General features: G+C 37.6%; 1 protein-coding gene and 2 pseudogenes across 1 annotated transcript; all 3 read right to left on the bottom strand.

The window, feature by feature from the left end:
* Window positions 1–1,543: 1,543 nt before the first annotated feature.
* Window positions 1,544–2,826, bottom strand: LOC116139896 (probable glutathione S-transferase). Its single transcript, XM_031425528.1, has 2 exons — window positions 2,332–2,826; window positions 1,544–1,888 (listed from the first exon to the last, which is right to left on the bottom strand). Exons 1-2 carry the CDS (start codon window positions 2,803–2,805, stop codon window positions 1,544–1,546), a joined length of 819 nt encoding a protein of 272 aa, XP_031281388.1. The 5' UTR covers window positions 2,806–2,826.
* A 2,074-nt stretch (window positions 2,827–4,900) lies between these two features.
* On the bottom strand, window positions 4,901–18,572 carry LOC116139857 (annotated as a pseudogene).
* Window positions 18,573–20,626: 2,054 nt separating this feature from the next.
* Window positions 20,627–22,061, bottom strand: LOC116139878 (annotated as a pseudogene).
* Between the last annotated feature and the right edge of the window lie 246 nt (window positions 22,062–22,307).

The raw sequence follows: 22,307 nt of genomic DNA, 5'->3' as shown, positions 1-22,307 counted from the left end.
AAACCCGTTGAATCCCCACAACTCACTTCTAATACCCGTTAACCGGCAGCTGTTAACCGGAAAAGTTTGAGCTCTGGGTTGTTTCGAACGAACCGCCGCCGCTGACGGCGGGCAGATAATAGATCCATTAAGTGAACCCATCTTCTTCCTCAACTCATTGAGGTTGAAGTCCTAGCAAAAATGTACATATAATAAGAAAATAAAATATTAGAGAGAAAATTAATTGGGGAAATCAATTAAATAACTTTTAATCTTATATTATTCTTAATAAATATTCAGAAAAAATATAGTCAAAATTAATCAAAAGTGTGAAAATTTTAAAAAATGCATTACCCATCTACATAAATAATTAGAAATAGCAAATTTTAAAGGATTTGGCCAAACTAGGGATAGATAAAAATACATCCAATGCAATGGATTAATCTATATTCCGAAGTTACAAATTTATTTTTAAATTCATACATTTATACTTCTTATCCTTGGACATCCATTTGTTTTAATATTTTGGATAGGATTTTTCATATTTTTAGAGTTAGGTAGGAATACCTAGGTATGATTTAAAAATTAACAAAAACACCCATTTAGGTTTGCTAATTTATGAAATACCCCAATATATAAAAATTTTATAAAATGACAAAAATACCCCCACCCACAGTTGCCAGATTCCGACCACCATCACCGGAATCTGGCGTTATGGCGCACGACCGGTCGGATCTGACTATTCGTGTGCTGATATGGCCTTTTTCAGCCAAATCCACCACGGATCTGGCCAGAAAAGACCAGATCTATGGCCATTTCTGACCGTCGTTGATGACCAGCTACGGCCAAAGATCTGGCCGTGATCTGGCCGAAAAATGATAAATCGGCACACTACTGGCCAGATCTAGCTAGTAGTATGCCATTATACCAGATTCTGTCGGAATTTGACAAATGTGGGTGGATGGAGGTGTTTTTGTTAAATTTTAAACTTTTTTTCTAAGGGTGTTTAGTTAGATTAATAAACTTAAGGGATTTAAAAATAGTTGAAGAAAATATAATAGTATTTTAAGGATAATGAAACAAACAATTATTTTGAGGATATGATTGGAAATATGACATGGAATAATGAAACAAACGGACCCGAATCAAAAACTCCTCTGTCTTACGATCTCTTTTTGTCTTGCTTTAAAGATGGAAATCCATAATAAATGTAACTAGAAGTATCAATTTGAAATTTCGTTAAACTTCGGGTGAGAATATGTCGTTTACTCTTCTTGTATATAACAAAATGATGACGGAAATGAAAACTTTAAACCGCCAAACAGGTGTGTAGCTATATCAATAGCTCAATACTTGATGTACAAGAAAAAAATATAAGATGGATAAAATCATAGAGTCATCGTTAAAAATTGGAAGATAGCACAAAAAAGATCTTAAAACCAAACACAAGGACACACAAAAAGCGTCCTTCATTGTAGTTTATTTAAGGAAAATCACAAGACTCGTTAGCTCATAGAGAAAGCATATCACAAGCCCAAAACAAAAAACACACTGATATATTTCTCTAGTCCAACCCAAACATCTTCCTCATCTCTATGCAAAATCCAAACACTTTCTTCTCATCAGGGAGTGTCTTGAAAACACTCTCTTTCTGCGCACATCTCTTTGCCCATTCAATCAGTTTGGGACATTCTGCCTCTAAGCTGAACTTCCCAAACTTCTCATACGAGTAAAACCAACAGTAGTAAGTGATCAAGCATATGTCCACGAATCCAAAAGTCTCTCCCCCAAAATAAGGCTTCTCTCCAAGCTGCTCTTCCAAGGTCTTCATTATTTCAACGAACTCCTTCTTCCCTGCCTCCTGCTCTTCCCCTTTTGTACACCATGTCTTCCTCCCAGGACTGTTTACCTGCAATTAAAGGGTGTGTTCTTTTATAAATTTTGTCTATTTGTTTAAATATTGCAAATAATTGAAAAACATGTTCGATATATTTGTACAAAAACAGTATTTGGAAACCCAATATTTGTTTGAAAACACACTCAAAAAAATAAAAAGAAATTTATCATTTATACTACCAATAATTATTTTTTCAAATTACTACTTATTTTATTCATCTCGAATATGTCAATTTTTTTTTTATCTATTGGTAAAAATATTGATTCGAAAAGATTTTTTGTTTTATAAAAGAGGAGAGAAAAGATGAAGATAAAATTTTATCACGTAATTTACCAGAGAGAAAAAATGAAAAATAGGAAATGAGTTCGTAAATTAACGAACTCGACCTCTGTTTTTCTGGATTGAAATCTTATGCAAACAAGAGAATCAGGATCAAACTAAAGAAGTTTCATTACCTTCTTATCTATGTAATCAACCCAGAATTTAGCTTGAGCTCTCTGGTAAGGATCAGAGGGAAGCAAAGGAGCTTTATCCTTCCATACTTCATCAATATACTGAACAATAATGGAAGATTCACAGATGGGTTTACCATTGTGAACGAGAACTGGGATCGTCTTATGAACTGGGTTCATTTGAAGAAGCAAATCGCTCTTCTTGTTGTTCACCAAGTCCTCTTCTTTATACTCATACTTGACTCCTTTTTCTGCCAAAGCAATCCTGACCCTTGAGCCAAACATGCTTGGCCAGAAATCCAACAAAATCACTTCATCTTCCATTGTTTCAAGAAACTCCGATGAAAAAAAAAAAGTCAAAGGTTGAAGAAATAGTGAATAAAGTTGGAGAAAAATTATCAAGTTTACTTGTTCATCATTTCTTATTCTCATTTTCTTCAAGAGCCATCTTAATGTTGTTGTGTCATTGCCACTCATTGGTTTAATCGTAGTCGGTGTTTCTTTTGACTCTTGCCTTGACTACTGACAAAAGAGATAAGTATAAAGTGGGAACTACAATTTTGTGACATATAATTTTATAATAAATAAACAAGAAAGGCGTTGTTAGTTTATGTATTGCATTTGTCCTTTTTCATTTTTAACATGTTTTGGCATTTGCTGATGAAACATATTAACTGCCACTGTTACGTATGATATTTTTTATCTGTCATTTATTTTGAATATTTGTAAAGTAGAATCAAAGTTAAAATAATTTTATTGTATTTATATATTTGTGTTTCTAATAGAGATATAATTGTTAATGTTAATTCTTAATCCTAATTTTTAAGTTTATATTTGTAATTTATAATTATAAGTAATTGAAATTATTGAAATTTAATTAATATTTCAATATCTCATTATTTTATTATATTTTATAATAATTATATATATTTTTAATTAATAAAAATACAAATACAAAATATCATTAAATATAACATCAAGTTTACTTGTTCATTATTCTTGTTCTCATTTTCTTCAAGAGCCATCTTAATGTTGTTTTGTGATTTTGTCATTGGTTTAGTCGTAGTCTAGTCGTGTTTCTTTTGACTCTGGAGTACTAACAAAAGAGAAAAGTATAAGGCCAAACGACCTGCTCCCACCCGAAGTTTGCTCTAAAGACAATTTAGTACCCCAAAAGTTTGAAAACAACAATAACCCATCAACCGTTAATTCTGTTAGACAATTTCTCACCCTACCGTTAAGGTTTGCTAATAAAATCCGTTTAAAGAATGATAGGATGGTCATTTTACATACAGCTGAAAATAGCAGGACGATTGAGTTGAATCTGACCGAATTCTTTGCCAAAATCGACAGAATCCATCACCCCAAGCCCGTTTGCATAGCCCTCTTGCCTCATCGATCGTTTTTTTGACCGAATTTGGCATTTTTTTTGTTAAGTGCAATGACAAACAACGACGCTGGCGCTTGCTAGCGCACAGTGGGAATGGAGGTCGCTAACTGCGACCTTTTGTCGAGCACATTGTGTGCATGCTGGAAAATGTCCAAGGAGGGAGCCTTGAGGAGCAACGACGACCAAAAAAAAAACAACCCACACAAGCAAACAACACTTCAATAACAGGATTTTCAACAAAAAACTCAAAAAGAGCCCAAGATCATCAACAAAGGAGTGGAAGCCTGCTGGGTTGGTTGGGGAATTTTCACAAACAGTTGGAGGGCGAGCAAACACTGAGTGCTAAACAACAAATGGCGAGTGGGGAGGAGCAATGGGGGGTTGGGTTTCGAAGAGGGAATGGTGGGGATTCGAATGGTGGATTTCTAGTGTGAATATCGACCTGAATCGGGCCTCAAATATGGGTAGAGGAATAACGGTGGCCGCATTTTCGCAATTAATGGGTGCACCTGTGTCGGGATTAGGTGGGTTTTAGTGGGGGAGGGGTAGGAGGGTGGATGGAGGAGGTTCTATGTGGAAATTGGCTGACAGTTAGCCAAAACGTCAGTGGCAAAGGTTGCTAATGAGCACTGCCGAGAAGAAGAACATTGTTGTTAACATAAAAACCCTTTTACAATTTTTTAATTTACCAAGCTAACAGACAAAATTAACGGTTGGTGGATTATTGTCGTTTTCAAACTTTTGGGGGTACCAACTTCTCCTTGGAGCAAACTTCGGGTGGGAGCAGTCTTCCGGCCTCTAAAGTGGAAACTACACTTTTGTGACATATAATTTTATAATAAATAAACAAGAAAGGCGGTGTTAGTTTATGTATTACATTTATCCTTTTTCACTTTTTAACATGTTTTGGCATTGCTGATGAAACATATTAATCGCCACTGTTATGTGGGAATACAGAAAATAAAAGATCTTAAAACAACTAAAGTTTCCTTTATCATTCAAACAGGAAAATCACTACAACATTATCTAGCACATAAGAGAAAACACACAAACACAATCCTAAATAAAACACTAGTTAAAGACAACTTAATTATTAATCCATCACACGACTAATCCTCCAAGGGATATTAATATAAAGCAAGCATCATTGGCTTCCTCATATGTAATTTCTCTCTACTTAATTCAAGCACTGTCTCTTCCTCGTCCCTGTGTCACTGTGTATAATCCAAGCGAATACTTTCGATCAGGAAGTGTCTTCAAAACACTCTCTTTCTGCATACATCTCTTAACCCACACCATGTATTTGGGGCCATGGTTATCAAATCATATATCTTATCGTGTATCAAAAACTTAATTTTTCGAATCATGTATCGTATTATAAGATATGCTTTTAAAAAATAATAATAATAATAATAATAAATAAAATAATAAAAATTTTCTAAAAATTAATATCATTTCCAAGATTAATTAACGACTTTTGTGATATTATTGGCTTTAAATTATGGTTTTACATAATTAAAATTAATCACAAAATTAAGAATCTATATCATTTCCTCTCAACATATCATTTCCAAGATTAATGTCAATATTATATCTCAACTTGTGTTATTATTTTCATACAAAAAAGGCAACACATTTTCCTTTTCACTTTCTCCATACAAAATAGGTAAATTTGAGAGGGCTTTAGCGAATTGTGTTGGGTGACCCGGATCTGACTTGATATATTTCAACCCAACCCAAAAAAAATTTTGGGCCTTCGGCCTAAATTAAAAAGTTGTATTGATTTGTATCGATATTTTTAGAGATGCAAACCGATACGTATTGTATCGTTGGATATATATCAACGTATCAAAAGATTTAGAGTATTCTCTTTGATATGTATCGTTAGCAACCCGTATCGAACTATATCATAAGATATATATCGCGTAATGTATGATATTAATAACCATATTTAGAGCACTCTTTTTCAATCCTCAAGCCGAACAAGATCTCATGTGTGTGAAAACAACAGTAGTGAGGAACCAAACAAATATCCACGAACCCCAAGGCTTCACCTCCAAAGAATGGCTTTTCTCCAAGCTCCTCTTCTTATCTCTTCGGGATTTTAACAAATTCCCTCTTGGCTTCCTTCTGATTTTCATCTCTTGTTCTCCAGGTCTTCCTTCCAGCTTCAAACACCTGCATTTTTTTTTTTTTCTGTATGTTTGTTGAAATCTTCGATGGGAAATACAGTGATGGAGAGAGGATTTTGTTGTAGTGGGCGTACCTCAAAGAAAAATATTTCAAATATTATTGTTCATGGAAATTTGATTTTTTAATTCATTAAATTTTGTTAATAAATCTTGATGACATAATAATTTTGTATTTATTTTATGTGTTTGATAATAAATAAATGTTTTTTAGAATTAAAAATAATAACTAGAGTGTCGTTTAAAAAAACACTATATACATATATTACCATGTGATAAATGTTATCAAAAATAGTTTTGAAGCTTTCTTTTCCTCCAAAAAGTTATTTTACTATAAAAAAAAACAAAAAAAACTTCCATATTAGTATATATGCATTTATCTATAAATCCCAAAACTTTATTTTAAGCTTAGATTATGATTATAACCAAAAATATTTTATTAAAAAATAATTAAATAATTCATAAAACTAGATTAAAATAAATTAGATCAAAAGGATTTTTTTGAGAAAAACCCCACGTGTTTGAAAAATTATGAAAGCACCCGTTGGTTTGGGAAATTGGACGTTAACCCCCATTCTTTCTATGACTGTTGACAAATAGACAAGATTTTATGCAAAAAAGTTTACCTTCTTGTCAATGAAATCAACCAAGATTCTAGCTTGAGCTCTTTCGTATGTGTTGATGCGTGATTTTGACATTAACGACTTGCACGTGCAAAGTGTTAAGTTGTTCTTAGCAATTACAGGTGAATGATTATGATTAGATACAAAGACTGAATAATAAATGAGAGATATGATTTTTAAAGTTGTTTGGATGCCTAAAGCGAATCCTACATCCACTGTTTCTTTTATATATAAGAGATTACAAGAGGTCACGTATAGCGAATAACGAGTAGAGGTACAACAACTGAGTATTCGAAGAGAATATCGGGTCAGTCTCTTTATCGTAGGTTATCTTTGCTCTGAAAATAAAGATTACAATTAGAGAGCGGGTTCAATATCAGAATCCCGAAAATGAGAGGTGGAGTCCTCTATTTATAGTAGAGGAATTCAAGGTAATGATTACAAATCTACAAGTGGGTAGGTGCCGTGCATGTCCTTCCTTGCCGCTCATTGGCTGATAACTTAGGAAATATCCTCAAATTACCTGGGGCTTAGACAGGTGTGCAGCCCTCAATCACTCGTAGAAAAAACTTGAATCTGCCAAGTTAATGACAGCAATACTCCTTCTGTCATGGAGCGACATAGCAGCTCCTAGGCAGCGTAAAACCTTCCTGAACTCTGATTAGTGCTTGCTGACATGGGCTAGCGTTAGCCTTGATTTCTTAGGCATCACAGAAGCTCCCAAGTTCTTAAGGTTCAAAGATTGAATCTTGAGAACTTCATGATTATGTCACGACCTGATTTGTCTCGAGCCTCACTGTTACAAACGATATGAGGCTGATAGTTTGACCCGACCAGTGAACTAAGTGTAGATCATGACATGGGTTTTCGAGAACTACGCAAGCGACCTGACGTGATCGTTTCACAAAGGTCTAGCGACATGATTCAGATCATGATCAGTCTATCAAAGTGTGTTTTGTGTCCTACCCGTCATTCATGACCTGAAAACACTTAGAAAATTTTGCTGTTGAAGATTGAGAATTGTTTTGCTCGGTGTTCGAATTTGACATGTGGAAAAGATGTCTTATTCGAATGACCTCCTTAGATGTTATCCGTTGCGTTTGATAGTTATCTTGGTCAATAAAATAAATTTAATCTAACAGGCGTGTCCCTGTGTAATAAGTGTCAGTCATGAACATTAAAGGCAAGTCATGCTGAAACGACATTCCCTTTTGAAGCATTAAATGCAGATGAGGGTGCATTTAATATGGAGGAGATAATCACTCTGGCGTTTGGCGATTTCAATAAAGAGAAACGCCAGTTGATCTTCACGAAGCGTGAGGGTTACTCTTCACGCAAATTAGTGACATGTGGTCATAATCAATAGTTAGAAATACGTTTCCACCCAAATGTCGCTTGTAAAAGAAACCAAGCATCATCTTCCTTTCTATAAAACCCGAAGCTCATTCTAAGTTTTTCATAGAACTCAAACTTTCAAAGAGAAAAACAACGTTTTTGCACTCAAGAGATTAGTTCATCATCTTCCCAGTTGATGCGCACTCAATGTTACGACAGCACATCCATTCCTAGCAATCAAGAGGTAAATAAACTTCTTTTCTTTTTCTCTTTTTCATTCTTGTTAAAAAAAACTTGATTTTTTTACAGTAATGGTGGGTGTGAATGTCTGGTAGGTTTAGGTGATGAGCGTTCTTGGGTAGTGTTTGAAAAGAAACAATTTTAAGAGTCAAAACTTAGGGCACGGATCTTTAGAAAATCTTTCTTAAGAATTTTTAAGGTTTTTAGCAGTTATGGAAGGGAAACCAGGGTTCTTGAGGTAACTTATGCAGAGTTTGAGTCACCCCTACATGTCACCCCTTTACAAACTCTAAGAGCAATAGACATCCCTGAGGCAAGAACAACCGAAAAGGGAAGCTCGCAACCACCAGGCACCTTGACGGGTCCCGAAAAGGTGATATGATCTACCATTACAAAGGAAGAAATTCAAAAAGCAACAGACTAGTACGCAATCAACATGGACGTGTATCGGTATAGGTCGCATACTGCTCAGGATCCTCCCGAAGGAATGGCCATGATCTCGAAAGCGATCTTTAAATGTGGAGTGAGGATTCCCCTTCACCCTTGCATCCGACAGATTCTTAACCACTTCGAGATCGCGCCATTCCAGTTGATGTCAAATGCATATATGATAGCGGTCACTATGTATATCGCATTTGGTGAGCATAGCCTCGGCAAGCCAACAACGGAGGAGCTTGGTTGCGCCTATTACTTAAAGAGGAGTAAAGATAAAGATTTGTACTACCTCTCCAAGCGATCAGATCGAGGGAGGGATATTTGGTTACCCTAGCAACGTTGGGGCTTATGAAACCAAGTATTTTTTCTTCGAGTACAATGGAGTTTGTAATTTTAAAGAGCCGAGTAGGTTTTCCATCTAATTTCCAAATCGCTCATCTTTTAGCTTTAACTCTTCCTTAATGTATTAGGCTAACAAAAATTTTGCTTTCTTACAAGAAACAAAACGACCAGACTGTCGGCACTAGTTGATCGTAGTCGCATTGAAGCATTTGGTTGATTGCCTGACCAGAGTCGCGACGCAAGGCTGCTCTTTCGAACGTACGGGTTTTTCACCTCTGACGCATCTGTAGAAGGTCCAGCTTGTAAGTATTTCTTACACATAAAAACTTTAAGTCTTTATTATCAAAAGAAGACTTGCTTTGTTGACGCATCCTTATACCATGCAGTAACTATGCCACCGAAGGTCGCAAAGATGATGAAGAAGCCTAGGGGGTTCGCATTCCCTAAGATCAATACAACTAAACCAGTTGGAGCAACCTCCAGCGATATCCCTACAAGAGGGATACAAATTGGTGCCAAGAGGCAATACACCACCGGGCGACGTGAAAAAGCCCCTCGGCTTGCCATTGCTCACCTGCCGAGGAAGAAAACTGCAGACCAATATTCAAAGAAGGTTTTGGGATGTTGCCAAATACGCTATAGCCTTATCAACTTTTGTCTGCGAGGAAGACCTCGCAGGATGCTTCCAGGCCCTCGACTACCCCTAGGAGCTCGCAAGGGAAAGAGAGCGCTACCACAGCCACTCAAGGGGAAATATGCGAGAAACAGGTAAGCTAGCAACAGGTCGAAGGGGTCCTTACCACGACGAGACTTGACCCGTTGGTTTTAGATCTTTTAGGGCAACTACCAAACCATTTACGGTCGGCGATTTACACTCTTTTAGAATGCTAACTCGCTACAACCTTTGACAGGTTCATGGCTTCTCAACCTATTGACTTGGTTGCCACTGCATTTCAGATACAAAGTCAAGTAAAATAACTTGCTCTCTTCGAGAATTGCTTCATATAAGTCGATCTTTTAGGGTCCGTTTGGTTTGTTATTTTGGATAGGATTTTGGAAATAATATTGGGTAGTTGAGTAGGGTGATTATTACGAGGTAAAATTTAAAAATTAACAAAAAAAACCCCATAGGTTTGCTAATTTAACTAAACACCCCAATATATAAAATTTTTGTAAAATGACAAAAACACCCCCACCCACCCACAATGTCAGATTCCGGCCACCACCGCCAAAATTTGGTTGGAATTTGACGTTACGACGCAGACCGGTCGGATCTGGCTGGTCATGCGTCGATTTGGCTTTTCCAGCCAGATCTACCACGGATCTGGCCATCAACGGCCGCAAAAGGCCAGACCTAGTCATAGATATGGCCAAAGATATGGTCGTCGTTGTCAGTCAACGACCGCCATTTCTTTGGCTGTCGCTGACGGCTAGATCGGTGAATTACTAGCTAGTTCCAGTCGTTTGTATGCCGTTGTGATATATTTCGGCTACTTCTGACGGTGGTTTCCGAAATTTGGCAACCATGGGTGGGTGGGGTTGTTTTTGTTAATTTTTAAACTTTTTTTCTGGGGGTGTTTAATTAAATTAATAAACTTAAAGGGTCTAAAAGTATTTCCTAAATAATGAAACAAACAGTTATTTTGAGACTATGATAGGGAATAAGGTATGAAATAATAAACCAAACGGATCCTTAGCTTAAAAAAAAAAAAAAAAAAAAAAAAACTAGCTCTTTATTCCCTTCTATGTAGTCTTTGCTTGCCCTGAATATGGCCCACAATAAGATGAAGATCAATTATGCTAGAAAAATCCAAGAAATGAAGGAGGAAATTGCCAAACTCAAGCAAGATCTTGCAACTTTAGATGAAGAAGCAAAGGCCGCCCACATTCTGACGAACGTATATCTGACTGAAAGGAATTCTGCTATGCGAGTAACAAATTTCCAAAAGATCGAGCTCGAGAAGAAAAATAGTGATAACAAAGAGCTCCAATGAACAATAACAAGGCTCACTAAAGAGTTGGGCTAAAGAGAAAATGAGCTATAAGCAAATTCAAAGCACGAAAAAGCAGCAGAAAAGACTCAAGTTGAGTTATGGGAAAACTCAGAGAAAGAGAAGAGGGCACTGCAGATAGACCTTGAGCTGGCTCATGGGTGAATCACTTCACTGACCGAGCAAATGAAGCAACAGAACCTCGAAATAGAGAGGAAGGCTGCTCATTGGGTGCTGCAAGCTATTTATAGCTTGCTGCTAAACAATCCTAACATGGATATCTTTGACCTCCCCAAGGAATACCAAGTTGCTCTTGCTTCTATGGTCGAGGCCGATGAGCAAGAAGAACAAGAGCTTGCCCTAGAAGACGATCAGCAGGAAGCAGAAGTCCTTAAAGATCACGTAGATGACCCAAAGGTAGGCGATCAGCCAGACGACCCAAAGGTCGAGGTGGCTAAAGTCAGGGATTCTGGTGATCAAGACCAGTGATTGTTCTCTCTTCTGTTTAGAATAAAGTCTTTTATGCTTATTCTTTTTTTCTGATATAGCTCTTCGTCGTCCTTTGTACATATTTTTGAAATATATAAAAAGGAATTTTCGACCAATTGTGATAGTACTTTTATAACTTAAGTACTTCACAAAACATATATAAAATATCCGATCATAAAACTTGTAAAAGGTTATAAATAACAAGATTATTAAAAACTTGAGATTATGACACAAGTAATTCTTTAAGAAGAATAGTAATAATCTTATTCATAGTATTTATAACAATAGAAACTTTATAAGTAAAAATGATCAAGCTATAAACAAGTTTGGAATTACTAATAATAAAGGCAAAGATGCTCAGCATCCAAGCTTGTGGTACTTCAAAACCATTAAGTCTTTTGAGGTGATACGTTCCAGGTCACATCACCTTTAGCGACGCGATACGGACCTTCCTAGTTAGGTCCCAATACCCCGCACTTGGTTTTCTTGTACCGAGAAGGACTTCTTTCAACACTAAGTCACCAACCAGAAGTCTGTTCTCCTAACTTTAGAGTCGAAGAATATTTTTGCCTGCTGTTCGTAGGGAGATATCCTTAACCGAGCCTTGTCGCGGTGTTCTTCAACTAAGTGTAGGCTTGCATGTAAGAGTGCTTCATTATCTGTTTCATTATAAAATTCTCTCTGAAGTGAACCAGCTCTCACTTCCATTGGAATAAATATTGCTTCACAACCATATGTCAACAAAAAAGGTGTTTCTGAAGTAGAGGTTCTCAAAGTCATTCTATATACCCATAGAACTTTTGGAAGATCATCGGCCCAATTGCCCTTGGCTATGCTAAGCTTGGCCTTCAATGTGTGCTTAATAGTCTTGTTAACAGTTTCAACTTGACCATTAGCCTACGGTCTCGCCACTAAGGCGAATTTCTTATGAATCTCCAACTCTTTACAAAACTACTTGAATTCCTCATTATCAAACTATTTCCCGTTATCAGAAATGAGTGTATGATGAATTCCATAATGGCACACAATATTTTTGTAGACGAAGTCTTTAAGCTTCTTTTTAGTGATCATGACCAAAGGTTCTGCTTTGACCCACTTAGTGAAATAATCCACTACGACCACTGCATATTTGATGCCACCTTTATCGGTTGGCATGGGTCCAATGAGATCAATTCCCCACATAGACAATGGCCAATGACTGGTCATCGTCGTTAACTGGTGGGAAGGAGCTCCCGGATGTTTGCGAATCTTTGGCATTTATCACACTTCTTCACAAAGTTGAAGGCATCTTCATGAAGCAGGGGCTAATAATATCCCTAGTTAATTTTATTACGAGAGATCGTGCAGTAGTGTGATTACCACAAATCCTTTCATGTATCTCTCTCATGATATAGTCTGCTTCATCATCCGTTATACATTAGAGGAGGGGAGTCTCTTGCTTATACAACTAATCTCCGATAAGGGTGTAACAAGCAACTCTAGTTCGCAGGAGTCTTGCCTCAGTCTTGTTGTTAAGAAGAACTTCATCTCAGAGAGACTAAATAATTAGAGTCATCCTAGAAATGAACTCAGTCGCGACTACAACCTGATCAGGTGAGCTAATGTGGGGAGCTTCAATGTACTTGATTGGAATATTATCCGGAGCATCGGAGTCCAACAATGAGGTTATCTTCGCCAAAGCATCCGCAATAGAGTTACTATCTCTTGGGATTTGCCTGATCGTATAGTGCTTGAATGGCTCGAGCGTGGCCTAGCTTTCTTCAAGTAACTAACCATATTTTCTTCTTTGGCTTAATATTCTCCCAGAATCTAATTAACAACCAACTGGAGTCGCTATTAATGTCGATCATATCTGATCTCATTTCTCTTGCTAGTTGCAGACCAACAAATAGTGTTTCAAATTCGGCCTCATTATTTGTAGCTTTGAATCCAAACTTGAGGGTTCCATAAATGCGAGTTCCCTCAGGGCTGATGAATAAAAGACCAGCTCCGATTTTTCTCCTATTCGAAGACCTATCAACGTAAAGGCTCCAAGTTGATAAGTTCCGAACAGTTTCCTGGACAACTTCACTAGCTGGCTGTTCAAATTCTTGATCTGGCTGATGAGATAATTTCGAAATGAAGTCAATAACAACCTGCCCTTTAATTGTTGTTTTCGGTCTGTAATGTAGATCGAATTGACTCAATTCCATAGCTCACTTAAGCAACTTAACCCAAGCCTCTGGCTTCTAAAAGACTTGCCTGTGTGGGTAGTTGGTTAATACTTGGATGCTATGGGCATGGAAGTAAGGTTGTAGCTTCCTGGAAGTGATCAGCAAGGCATACGCTAATCGTTCTATCTTTGGATACCAAGTCTTGGCGTCCAACAGTCGTTTGCTCGTATAATACACTAGCCATTGAATTCTGCCCTCTTCCCGAATGAGAGCTACGCTGACCACATACCGAGAGATGGACAGGTAGAGAAATAAGATTTCTTTGGGAATGGGTTTGGACAGAAGAGATGGCTTTCCGAGATGTTTTTTTATGCTCTGGAAGGCTTGCTCACACTTTGGAGTCCATTCAAATCTCTTGTTGGCCCTTAGTACACTGAAGAACGGCAAAAAACGATATGTTGCTCTCGCTATGAAATGACTGAGAGCCGCTATTCTCCCATTCAAGCTCTGAACTTGCTTTCGATTGGCGAGACTTTTCATATCTATAAGAGCTTGGATCTTCTTGGGGTTGACTTCAATTCCCCGATGGTTAACCATATACCCTAGGAATTTTCCTGAGGATACGAATGAACACTTAAGAGGATTAAGGTTCATTTTGTACCTTCAGAGTATGTCAAACATTTCCGCGAGGTTAGCTATTTGATCTGAAGCGACATGCGACTTGACCAGCATGTCATCGACATAAACCTCCATTGACTTCCCAATTTGCTTGGAAAACATACGGTTAACCAGACACTAGTAGGTCGCCCCAACATTTTTTAGACCAAAGGGCTTGACTTTATAGCAATACAATCCTTGATCTATGATAAACGGGTATGCTCCTTGTTAGATGTGTACATCGAGATCTAATTATACCCTGAATAGGCATCCATAAAGATTAACAGCTCGTGAGAAATGGCATCCACGAGCTGATCAATTTTGAGTAAAAGAAAACTATCCTTCGGACAAGCTTTGTTAAGATCCGTGAAATCCACATAGGTTTGCCACTTGTCGTTAGGTTTTTTTCACCAAAACAGGATTGGTGGCCCAACTTGGGTAATGAGCCTCCCGAATGAACCCGATTGAGATGAGTTTATCCATCTCAAACCAAAGGCAACATAATGCTCTGGATCCATGGCTCTTCTCTTCTGGCAAACTTGCCTAATCTCACCATCGATGTTGAGTGCATGACATATTACATTCGGGCTGATCCCGACCATGTCCACATGAGTCCATGCAAAAACATCTATATTATGCCTAAGGAAGCTCGTTAAATTAGTAACGAGCTGAGGGCTGAGATTGCTCCCGATTCTCAACACACGAGTCGGCTCATTCTGGTCGATTAATACCTCAACTAGAGTCTCAACAGGCTTACTGTGGGGATACTCCTCCTGAACACGAGGATCTATACTGTCTTTCACTATACCTGGCTATGGTTCAATCTTGCTGATTGTCATAGCTTGCTCGGGAATACACATTGGCCTCCTTTTCCCTTTGCATGTCATCTGCACTACTCTTACATAGTATTTGCGAGATTCAGGCCGAGGCCCTTTGACCTCCCAACACCCTGTCGAAGTGGAAAATTTCATCTTCAGATGATAGATGAAGGTGACAGCTTTGAAGTTCTGAAATAGAGGTCGTCCCAATATGTCATTAAAAGCGGACAGGCAGTCTACAACTAGAAATTATGTCATCTTGGTCACTTTATGGATCTCACCCACAGTGACAAAAAGGGCAATTGTTTCCTTGGGAATCAGATGATCTCTAGTAAAACCATAGAGGGTGATAGAGGCAGGCTTCAGATTTGCCTCGTCCAATTGTATTTCCTTGGATGCTCACTGAAATAGGATGTTCACAGTGCTCCTAGTATCCACCAACATTCGGTGGACTTCACAGCAACCTATTTCAGCTGTGATGACGAGTGCATCCTCATAAGGGTGATACAATCGTACCGCGTCTTTCTTTAAGAAGGCAATCACCTCCTCTCTGTACACCTTAGAAGGTCACTACGTCGTGTTTAACACACTCATAGGGTCATGACGAGCTTTGTTAGCATACTTCTCCCGAGCATCTCGAGAATTCCCTTTGAGGTGTGACCCTCCAAATATAATTCTAACTAAATGGAGGACCTTACGACCACGATGCTTCTTCCCATCTTCCTCTTGATCCTTTTCCTAAATAGGAGTTGGACCATCAACATACTCTTTGAAGTGCCTCTTTTTAATGAGGTCTTTAATAGCCTACTTAAGAGCTCAGCATTCATCGGTATGGTGCCCATTGTCCTAATGATAACAGCAATATTTTTTGTTGTTTCTTATTGAAGGGGTATTTTTCATTGGCTTTGGCTCTCCAAGTAGATTAGCTTCTTCCGATTTATCTAGAATAGTTGATACCGATGCATTCAATGAAGTGTACTAATTCTTATCGAGATCGCAGCGAGGAACTTGGGTATAAGATTTCTTGGGCTCAAATCAATGTTTCTTTCCCTTTCTCTGATCGTCATTAGCTCATCTGTGATCAGGCCTTCTACTACTCTCCCCTAGGTTTTCCTCCTTCCGACTAGGAGCGTTGATCAAAGGACCGAGGTCGTGGCGGTTCAAGGCTGTCACTGAATTCTTAATTTTGAGATATTTCTTATTGGGATTGTAGAAACGGGAGAGGGAAATATCATCCTCAGATTACAGTTTCTTCCATAGGTTAGTTTGCGGGGGGACTCCCGCAATAATAAGAGTTTGAATCGAATCTTCGGGTGTATTAGCCACCTTATGAAGCTCCTTGTAGAACCTATCGACATAGGACTGGAGGGACTCATTCCTCTCCTGCCATATGTTGCTCAAATAGCTCAACGACATTAAGAACTTCCTATTAGCCTATAAGTGTCTCAAGAATAACATAGATCTTAGCATAAAGTGATCTAAACCAGCACTTAGCATGGGCAGTTAGAGTCACTGTTAAGCAGTGACATTTCGCCAAGTTGGAAACTTGGTGAAGCTCTATGAGGTCGTTAAACTCATAGAGATGATATGCGGATCAGAATTCCCATCGATTGTTTGCATGTCGGGCATTCTAAATCTCGACGGGAGAGGAGTAGTCAAGATTGCTGGAGAAAAGGGAGACGCCTCAACAACCTACCCTCGCTCATTCTGATGAGCTCTAAGCTAATCCAAAGCTCCCTATGACTCCTCAATCTAAAGAAGTGGAGCCACCTAAGGATCACATTCAGCAATATGGGTTCGCTCCCCACAATTGCGATTGAGCAAAGACCACAGATCGGACTTGTCTTAGCCTTAGCCGAAGCGTCCGACATACCTTGATATATGCTAGCTAGAGCCATGTGAAGGCACTGAATGGCTAAGATAGTTATCCCGACCTCTACGGTGATTAAAACCGACCCACATTCGGTAGGTATTTCCCTCGCGATGATGGTCAAAACCATCATTCCAGTGATAGTGGGAAACTTCGTGCCACACACTCTTGTGGGGGGTGCCCATGCAATGTGGCATGAGACGGCTCATGATGTGACATATCGTCAAGTCGCAAAGCTACAGGTATTCTATCTGTTTCACAACCAGTATTCACTGGCCTTTTTGAGCCTTTTGGCCCATCATCAACCACCTACTTTCCCTTATTTTTATGCACTGTAGTGTGTATGGTATGAGCTTTCACCCATTTCCACGCTTTAGCGCGACCTACAAGCATTTTTTGAGGTGGTACCGCCTTGCCAGAATTGGGCGGCACGACTTGATCCAAACGATCTAGCCTTCGACTAACCGTTTGAAGAGTATTATTGAACCTCTCCAGGTAACTCATCATAGCTTGATCGAGTTGGGAGGTCAAGGGAATATCCGCCATAGCACCTTGGGGAGTTGGAGGCACTTCAGGAGAAGTAACATCCTGTACCCGAGGGATCTCCTAGTTGTTAGTGCTAGTTCGCTCGGTTTCAAGACCACAAGTCATTCGTTCACAAGTAAAACTGATTGATCAGAGATTCTGAATGAAGAGCAAATATGAAATCTGACCCTCCTTCTAGCGCCAAACTGTTGATGCATGATTTTAACACCAACGACTCGCACGTGCAAAGTGTTAAGCTGTTCTTAGAAATTACACGTAAATAATTATGATCAGATACAAAGATTGAATAATAAATGAGAGATATGATTTTTAAAGTGATTCGGATGCCTAAAGTGGTTCGGATACCGAAAGCGAATCCTACGTCCACTGTTTCTATTATATATAAGAGATTACAAGAGGTTGTGTATAGCAAACAGCGAGCAGAGGTACAACAACTGAGTATTCGGAGAGAATATCAAGTCAGTCTCTTTCTCATAGGTTATCTTCGCTCTGAAAATAAAGATTACAATCAGAGAGCGGGTTCAATATCAGAATCCTGAAAATGAGAGGGGAAGTTCTCTATTTATAGTAGGGGAATTCAAGGTAATGATTACAAATCTACAAATTGGTAGGTGCCGTGCAAGTCCTTCTTTGCCTCTCATTGGCTGATAACTTAGGAAATATCCTCAAATTACTTAAGGCTTGGACAGTTGTGCGGCCCTCAATCGCTCATAGACAAAACTTGAATCTGCTAAGTTGATGATAGTTATACTCCTTCTGTCATTGAGTGACATTATAGCTCTTGGGCGACGCAAAGCCTTTCTAAACTCTTATTGGTGCTTGCTGATGTAAACTAGCGTCAACCCTGATTTTTTAGGCATAACAATATGGATTAGAGGGAAGCAAATGAGCTTTATCTTTATCCTTCCAGACCTCATCGATGTACTGGATGATGATGGGAGATTCACAGATGGCTTTGCCATTGTGAATGAGAACTCAGATCTTTTCATGAAGTGGGTTCATCTGCAAAAGAAGAGAGCTCTTGTTCTTCAAGTTCTGTTCTTCTTTGAACTCATACTTGATGCCTTTCTCTGCTAGAGCTATCCTCACCTGCCGTAAATGCTCGGCTTGTAATCCAACAGAATCACTTCTTCTTCCGCTTCTTCTTCTTCTTCTTCTTCCGCCATTGTTACACAATACACAAACTATCTTTCTCTCAAATCCCTTTATAGAATGGATAGGCCTTAGGCCCTTAGGTTAATTCCATGGCAGTGATGCTTCTTGTCATTTGTGCATCATGATATCAAGGTTAGAAATCTGTTGAACATGTTGGTCAATTGTATAGTTTTTTCTGGAAATAGAAATGCAACTTGGCTGAACAATCGTGTAAAGTTTGAAGAATGAGAAATATGTAAATTGATTTGATAGCTCATGCAAAACTCTGCTTCCATTAGTAATGATTTACTGTGTTGGTTACAGGAATAAGATTCTACGTGAAAAGAAAAATTGTTATTCATGACATATCTTTGGAAAAAAATTACATTAACTCATAAAATAAGGACCTGTTCTTTTTGTTTACAAATTTAGTGCAGTTGCGTTTGTAAAAACTAAAAGAGAGAAAACAAGTATATAATATATATTTCCTGAATTCCCCCTGTCAATTCTCATTTCTCTCATTTCCTCTCTATCCAAACACTTTTTAATGTGCCAATTAAGGCTCTCTTAGTGGTATATATAATGTTGAAACAATATACTACTGGTAAAAGATTTTTCTTAAGATATGAGTTCACTTTATCATTCACTGAACTGGTGTAATATTAGAAACATGAAACTGACAATATTAGTCGAACTTAAAATTGAAAGAAAATCCTTATAAAATAGAATAAAATTTTGGTATATTCATTGATTTACACGGGAAGGCAATGTAAGAAATTTGAATCTATAATTTTATCCGCCCTTAAAATAGCTGTCCTAGGCAGAAACTTTCTAAAATTATTAAATCTTTGATTCATAATTTTTTGAAAAGCTCGAGAAACTCTCTCAAAAGTATCTCATCCCTTAACAAATAAATAAATAATAAAGTCTACATATACAATACAAGAGATTTCGTCGTGTCTTCCACTTTTAAATATATATATATTTTGACAATTTTAACCGAAAAAGACTAAAAATTATATAATATTTTAAATATATTTAATTTTATTTTATATTCTATTTTAATTTTCTTACATAAATCCTAACTCTAAATCTTTTAAATCATTGAAACATTTTCTTTTTTATTTCAATATTTCTTTACTTGTGAAATTATTACTAAACTATAAAGAAATAATCACACAATGATGATCAAAAGAAGAAAAAGTTGTTTCAAATATGAAATTAGGAAAAAATTGTATAAAAACTAATTGAGAAATTGAAAAAGGTATATAGACAAACTCTAATTAAGTTTTGAATTGGAGAAAATGAGTGTAAGTAAAAGTCTTAATTAAGTTTGAAATTGGGAATTAGACCACAACAAATCCTGATTAATATAATTAACAGAATTATTTTCGATATTAAATAGGGTTTAAATAGATTTTTCTTTTAAATAAATAGAATATATTCACATAGAGTTCCAACGAATTTAGCAGGTTAAGACTATCTCTAACCACAACCATTAAATTGCAACTTTCAGTCTCCCCACCAAAACGGTACAATTTTCATACCATTTTACTTAGACATCAGTGTTTTACACTATTTAGTGTCTTCGTTGGAGATGCCCTAAAAAAATCACTTCCCAAACAAACTTGTCCCGATTTTTCAAATTATATTCTATTTGTTGTTCATCCATTTGATTTTACACATATTTGAATGGTCTATGGGCTTTTAGCAGCAGCTGTGAATTAGCCCTGTATAAACTGTGAACTCATGGCCCATTTTTATTTTCAAACTTTATAGCCATTTTATTTTAGCTGTAAATTCATGCGGAGAACCAGAACAGAGCGCATCACTAGATAAAATACGTGAAACTATTTTAATTCACCCACGCTGCCAGCAGTTAAGATGCAAAATATTAAAGTAAATAATAATGTTAACAAAAGAACAGTAGTTAAGATGCAAAATACAGCTAATGATCCTAAAACCAAACCAGAAGGACACAGACAGGATCGAGGAGTGTCCTTTTTCTCTAATTTATTAAACAGCAAAACTACAATAACAAGCACACAAACACAAACGCAACACAAGACTCATAGATTAGGCTTGTTCCCCATTTGCAAAATTCTGCCTATTCTACCCCAAACTTCTTCCTCATCTCTGCAACAAATCCCAGAACTTTCTTCTCATCAGGGAGTGACTTTGCAACACTTTCCTTCTGCATACTCTCTTAGCCCACGCAGTGAATTGGGGCACTCTGCTGCTAGCTGAACTTGGCAAACGTCTCAAATGTGTGAAACCAGCAGTAGAAAGGGTCAAAGATAAGTCGACATACCCAAAGGTCTCGCCTCCGAAGTAAGGCTTGTCTCCAAGCTGCCCTTCCAGGTCTTGATTACTTCAATGAATTCCTTCTTTGCCGCCTCCTGCTCTTCACCTGTTGTGCTCCATGTCTTCTCCCAGCATCATATACTGCAATTTTCTTTACTAGTTAGCATCTTTGTTATGACATAGGAAGATTTTAACACATCCAGCTCATCAAGCAAACCCAGAGAGGTGCCTTGACATTGTATGACTTTAGTTAATGTTTTCTCCAACTAACACATACAATGAAAATGGAAAGAACGAAACCTCCATTCATTTCAAGCAATCACATCATTTTGTAAATCATGAACTCGGTTTATTCAAAATCATGCCAATCCGCAAATTCTGATTCACTGAAATAAATTCCTATATTCCCGAAAAATGAGCATGACCTCCCCTAAATTCATGGCCAAAACATTTAACACGTCCACCATCCGTTTCAGGGCCAAGCAAAACCAAGAGAAGTGCCTTAACTTCATTCAATATTATCTTCACCTAACCCACACATATAAAAATGGAGAGAATGAACTCCCTTCATTTCAAGCATTCACACCATTACGTAAATCATGAACTGGGTTAATTCATAATCCTGCCAATCCACAATTCATAATTCATATACTAAGTTCTATAAATTTCTGAAAAAAAGGGCATAAATTTTTCCTACAACTTCACTGAGGGAAAAGAAAATTCTTTCAATCAATCACAAATTAAGCAACAAAAACTTAAAATACTTCAATTTTACCTTTTTGTCAATGAAATCAACCAGAATCTACTTGAGCGCGCTCATAAGGATCAGAGGGAAGCAAAGGAGCTTTATCCTTCCAAACCTCATCATGTACTGAACAATGATGGAAGATTCACAGACAGGTTTCCCATTGTGAACAAGAACTGGGATCTTTTTATGAATCGGGTTCATCTGCAAAAGCAAAGGGCTCTTGTTCCTCAAATCCTCCTCTTTGTACTCATACTTGACCCCTTTCTCTGCCAATGCAATTCTGACCCTTATGCCGAACATGCTAGGCCAGAAATCCAACAGAATCACCTCGTCCGCCATTGTTACACAAACTGAAGAGTAAACGATTTTACGCAATGATTGATGATGTTGATGAGAAGTGAAGACCGAAGAGTTTGCAAGGAGTATTTATAGAAAAATTTTGGAGGTTTCGCGTGAGGGTAATGATGTATTTTCTCGATGGTCTTGGTCTTCTTAGTAAATTGGAAAAATAAATAAGTAGACAAGATTCTAGGTTCTTCCAAGGTAAGGTCATTGCTTTCGTCACAGTTGCCATTCCATTTCAGCGTCTCCAGTCAAATGTTCATTTACTTTTTTTGCTTTTTATTTATTTGTCTTTTTCTTCCTTTGAATTGAAATTTGAACCTCCTCTTGTTTCTTCTAGTTGTTTGTGGAAACTAGAAAGAATATTTATGAT

This window comes from Pistacia vera, unplaced genomic scaffold, assembly GCF_008641045.1.
Source record: "Pistacia vera cultivar Batoury unplaced genomic scaffold, PisVer_v2 Contig36, whole genome shotgun sequence".
Taxonomy (NCBI): Eukaryota; Viridiplantae; Streptophyta; class Magnoliopsida; order Sapindales; family Anacardiaceae; genus Pistacia; species Pistacia vera.
The sequence above is the reverse complement of the archived record's forward strand: the minus strand, read 5'-3'. Positions and strand labels throughout refer to the sequence as shown.

Bases quoted from the DNA above. Each gene is read 5' to 3' on its own strand.
- LOC116139896 (XM_031425528.1), bottom strand. From the start codon at position 2,805: ATGAGTGGCAATGACACAACAACATTAAGATGGCTCTTGAAGAAAATG. The intron at 1,889-2,331 runs GTAATGAAACTT...CTTTAATTGCAG, and splicing joins TTGATTACATAGATAAGAAG to GTAAACAGTCCTGGGAGGAA.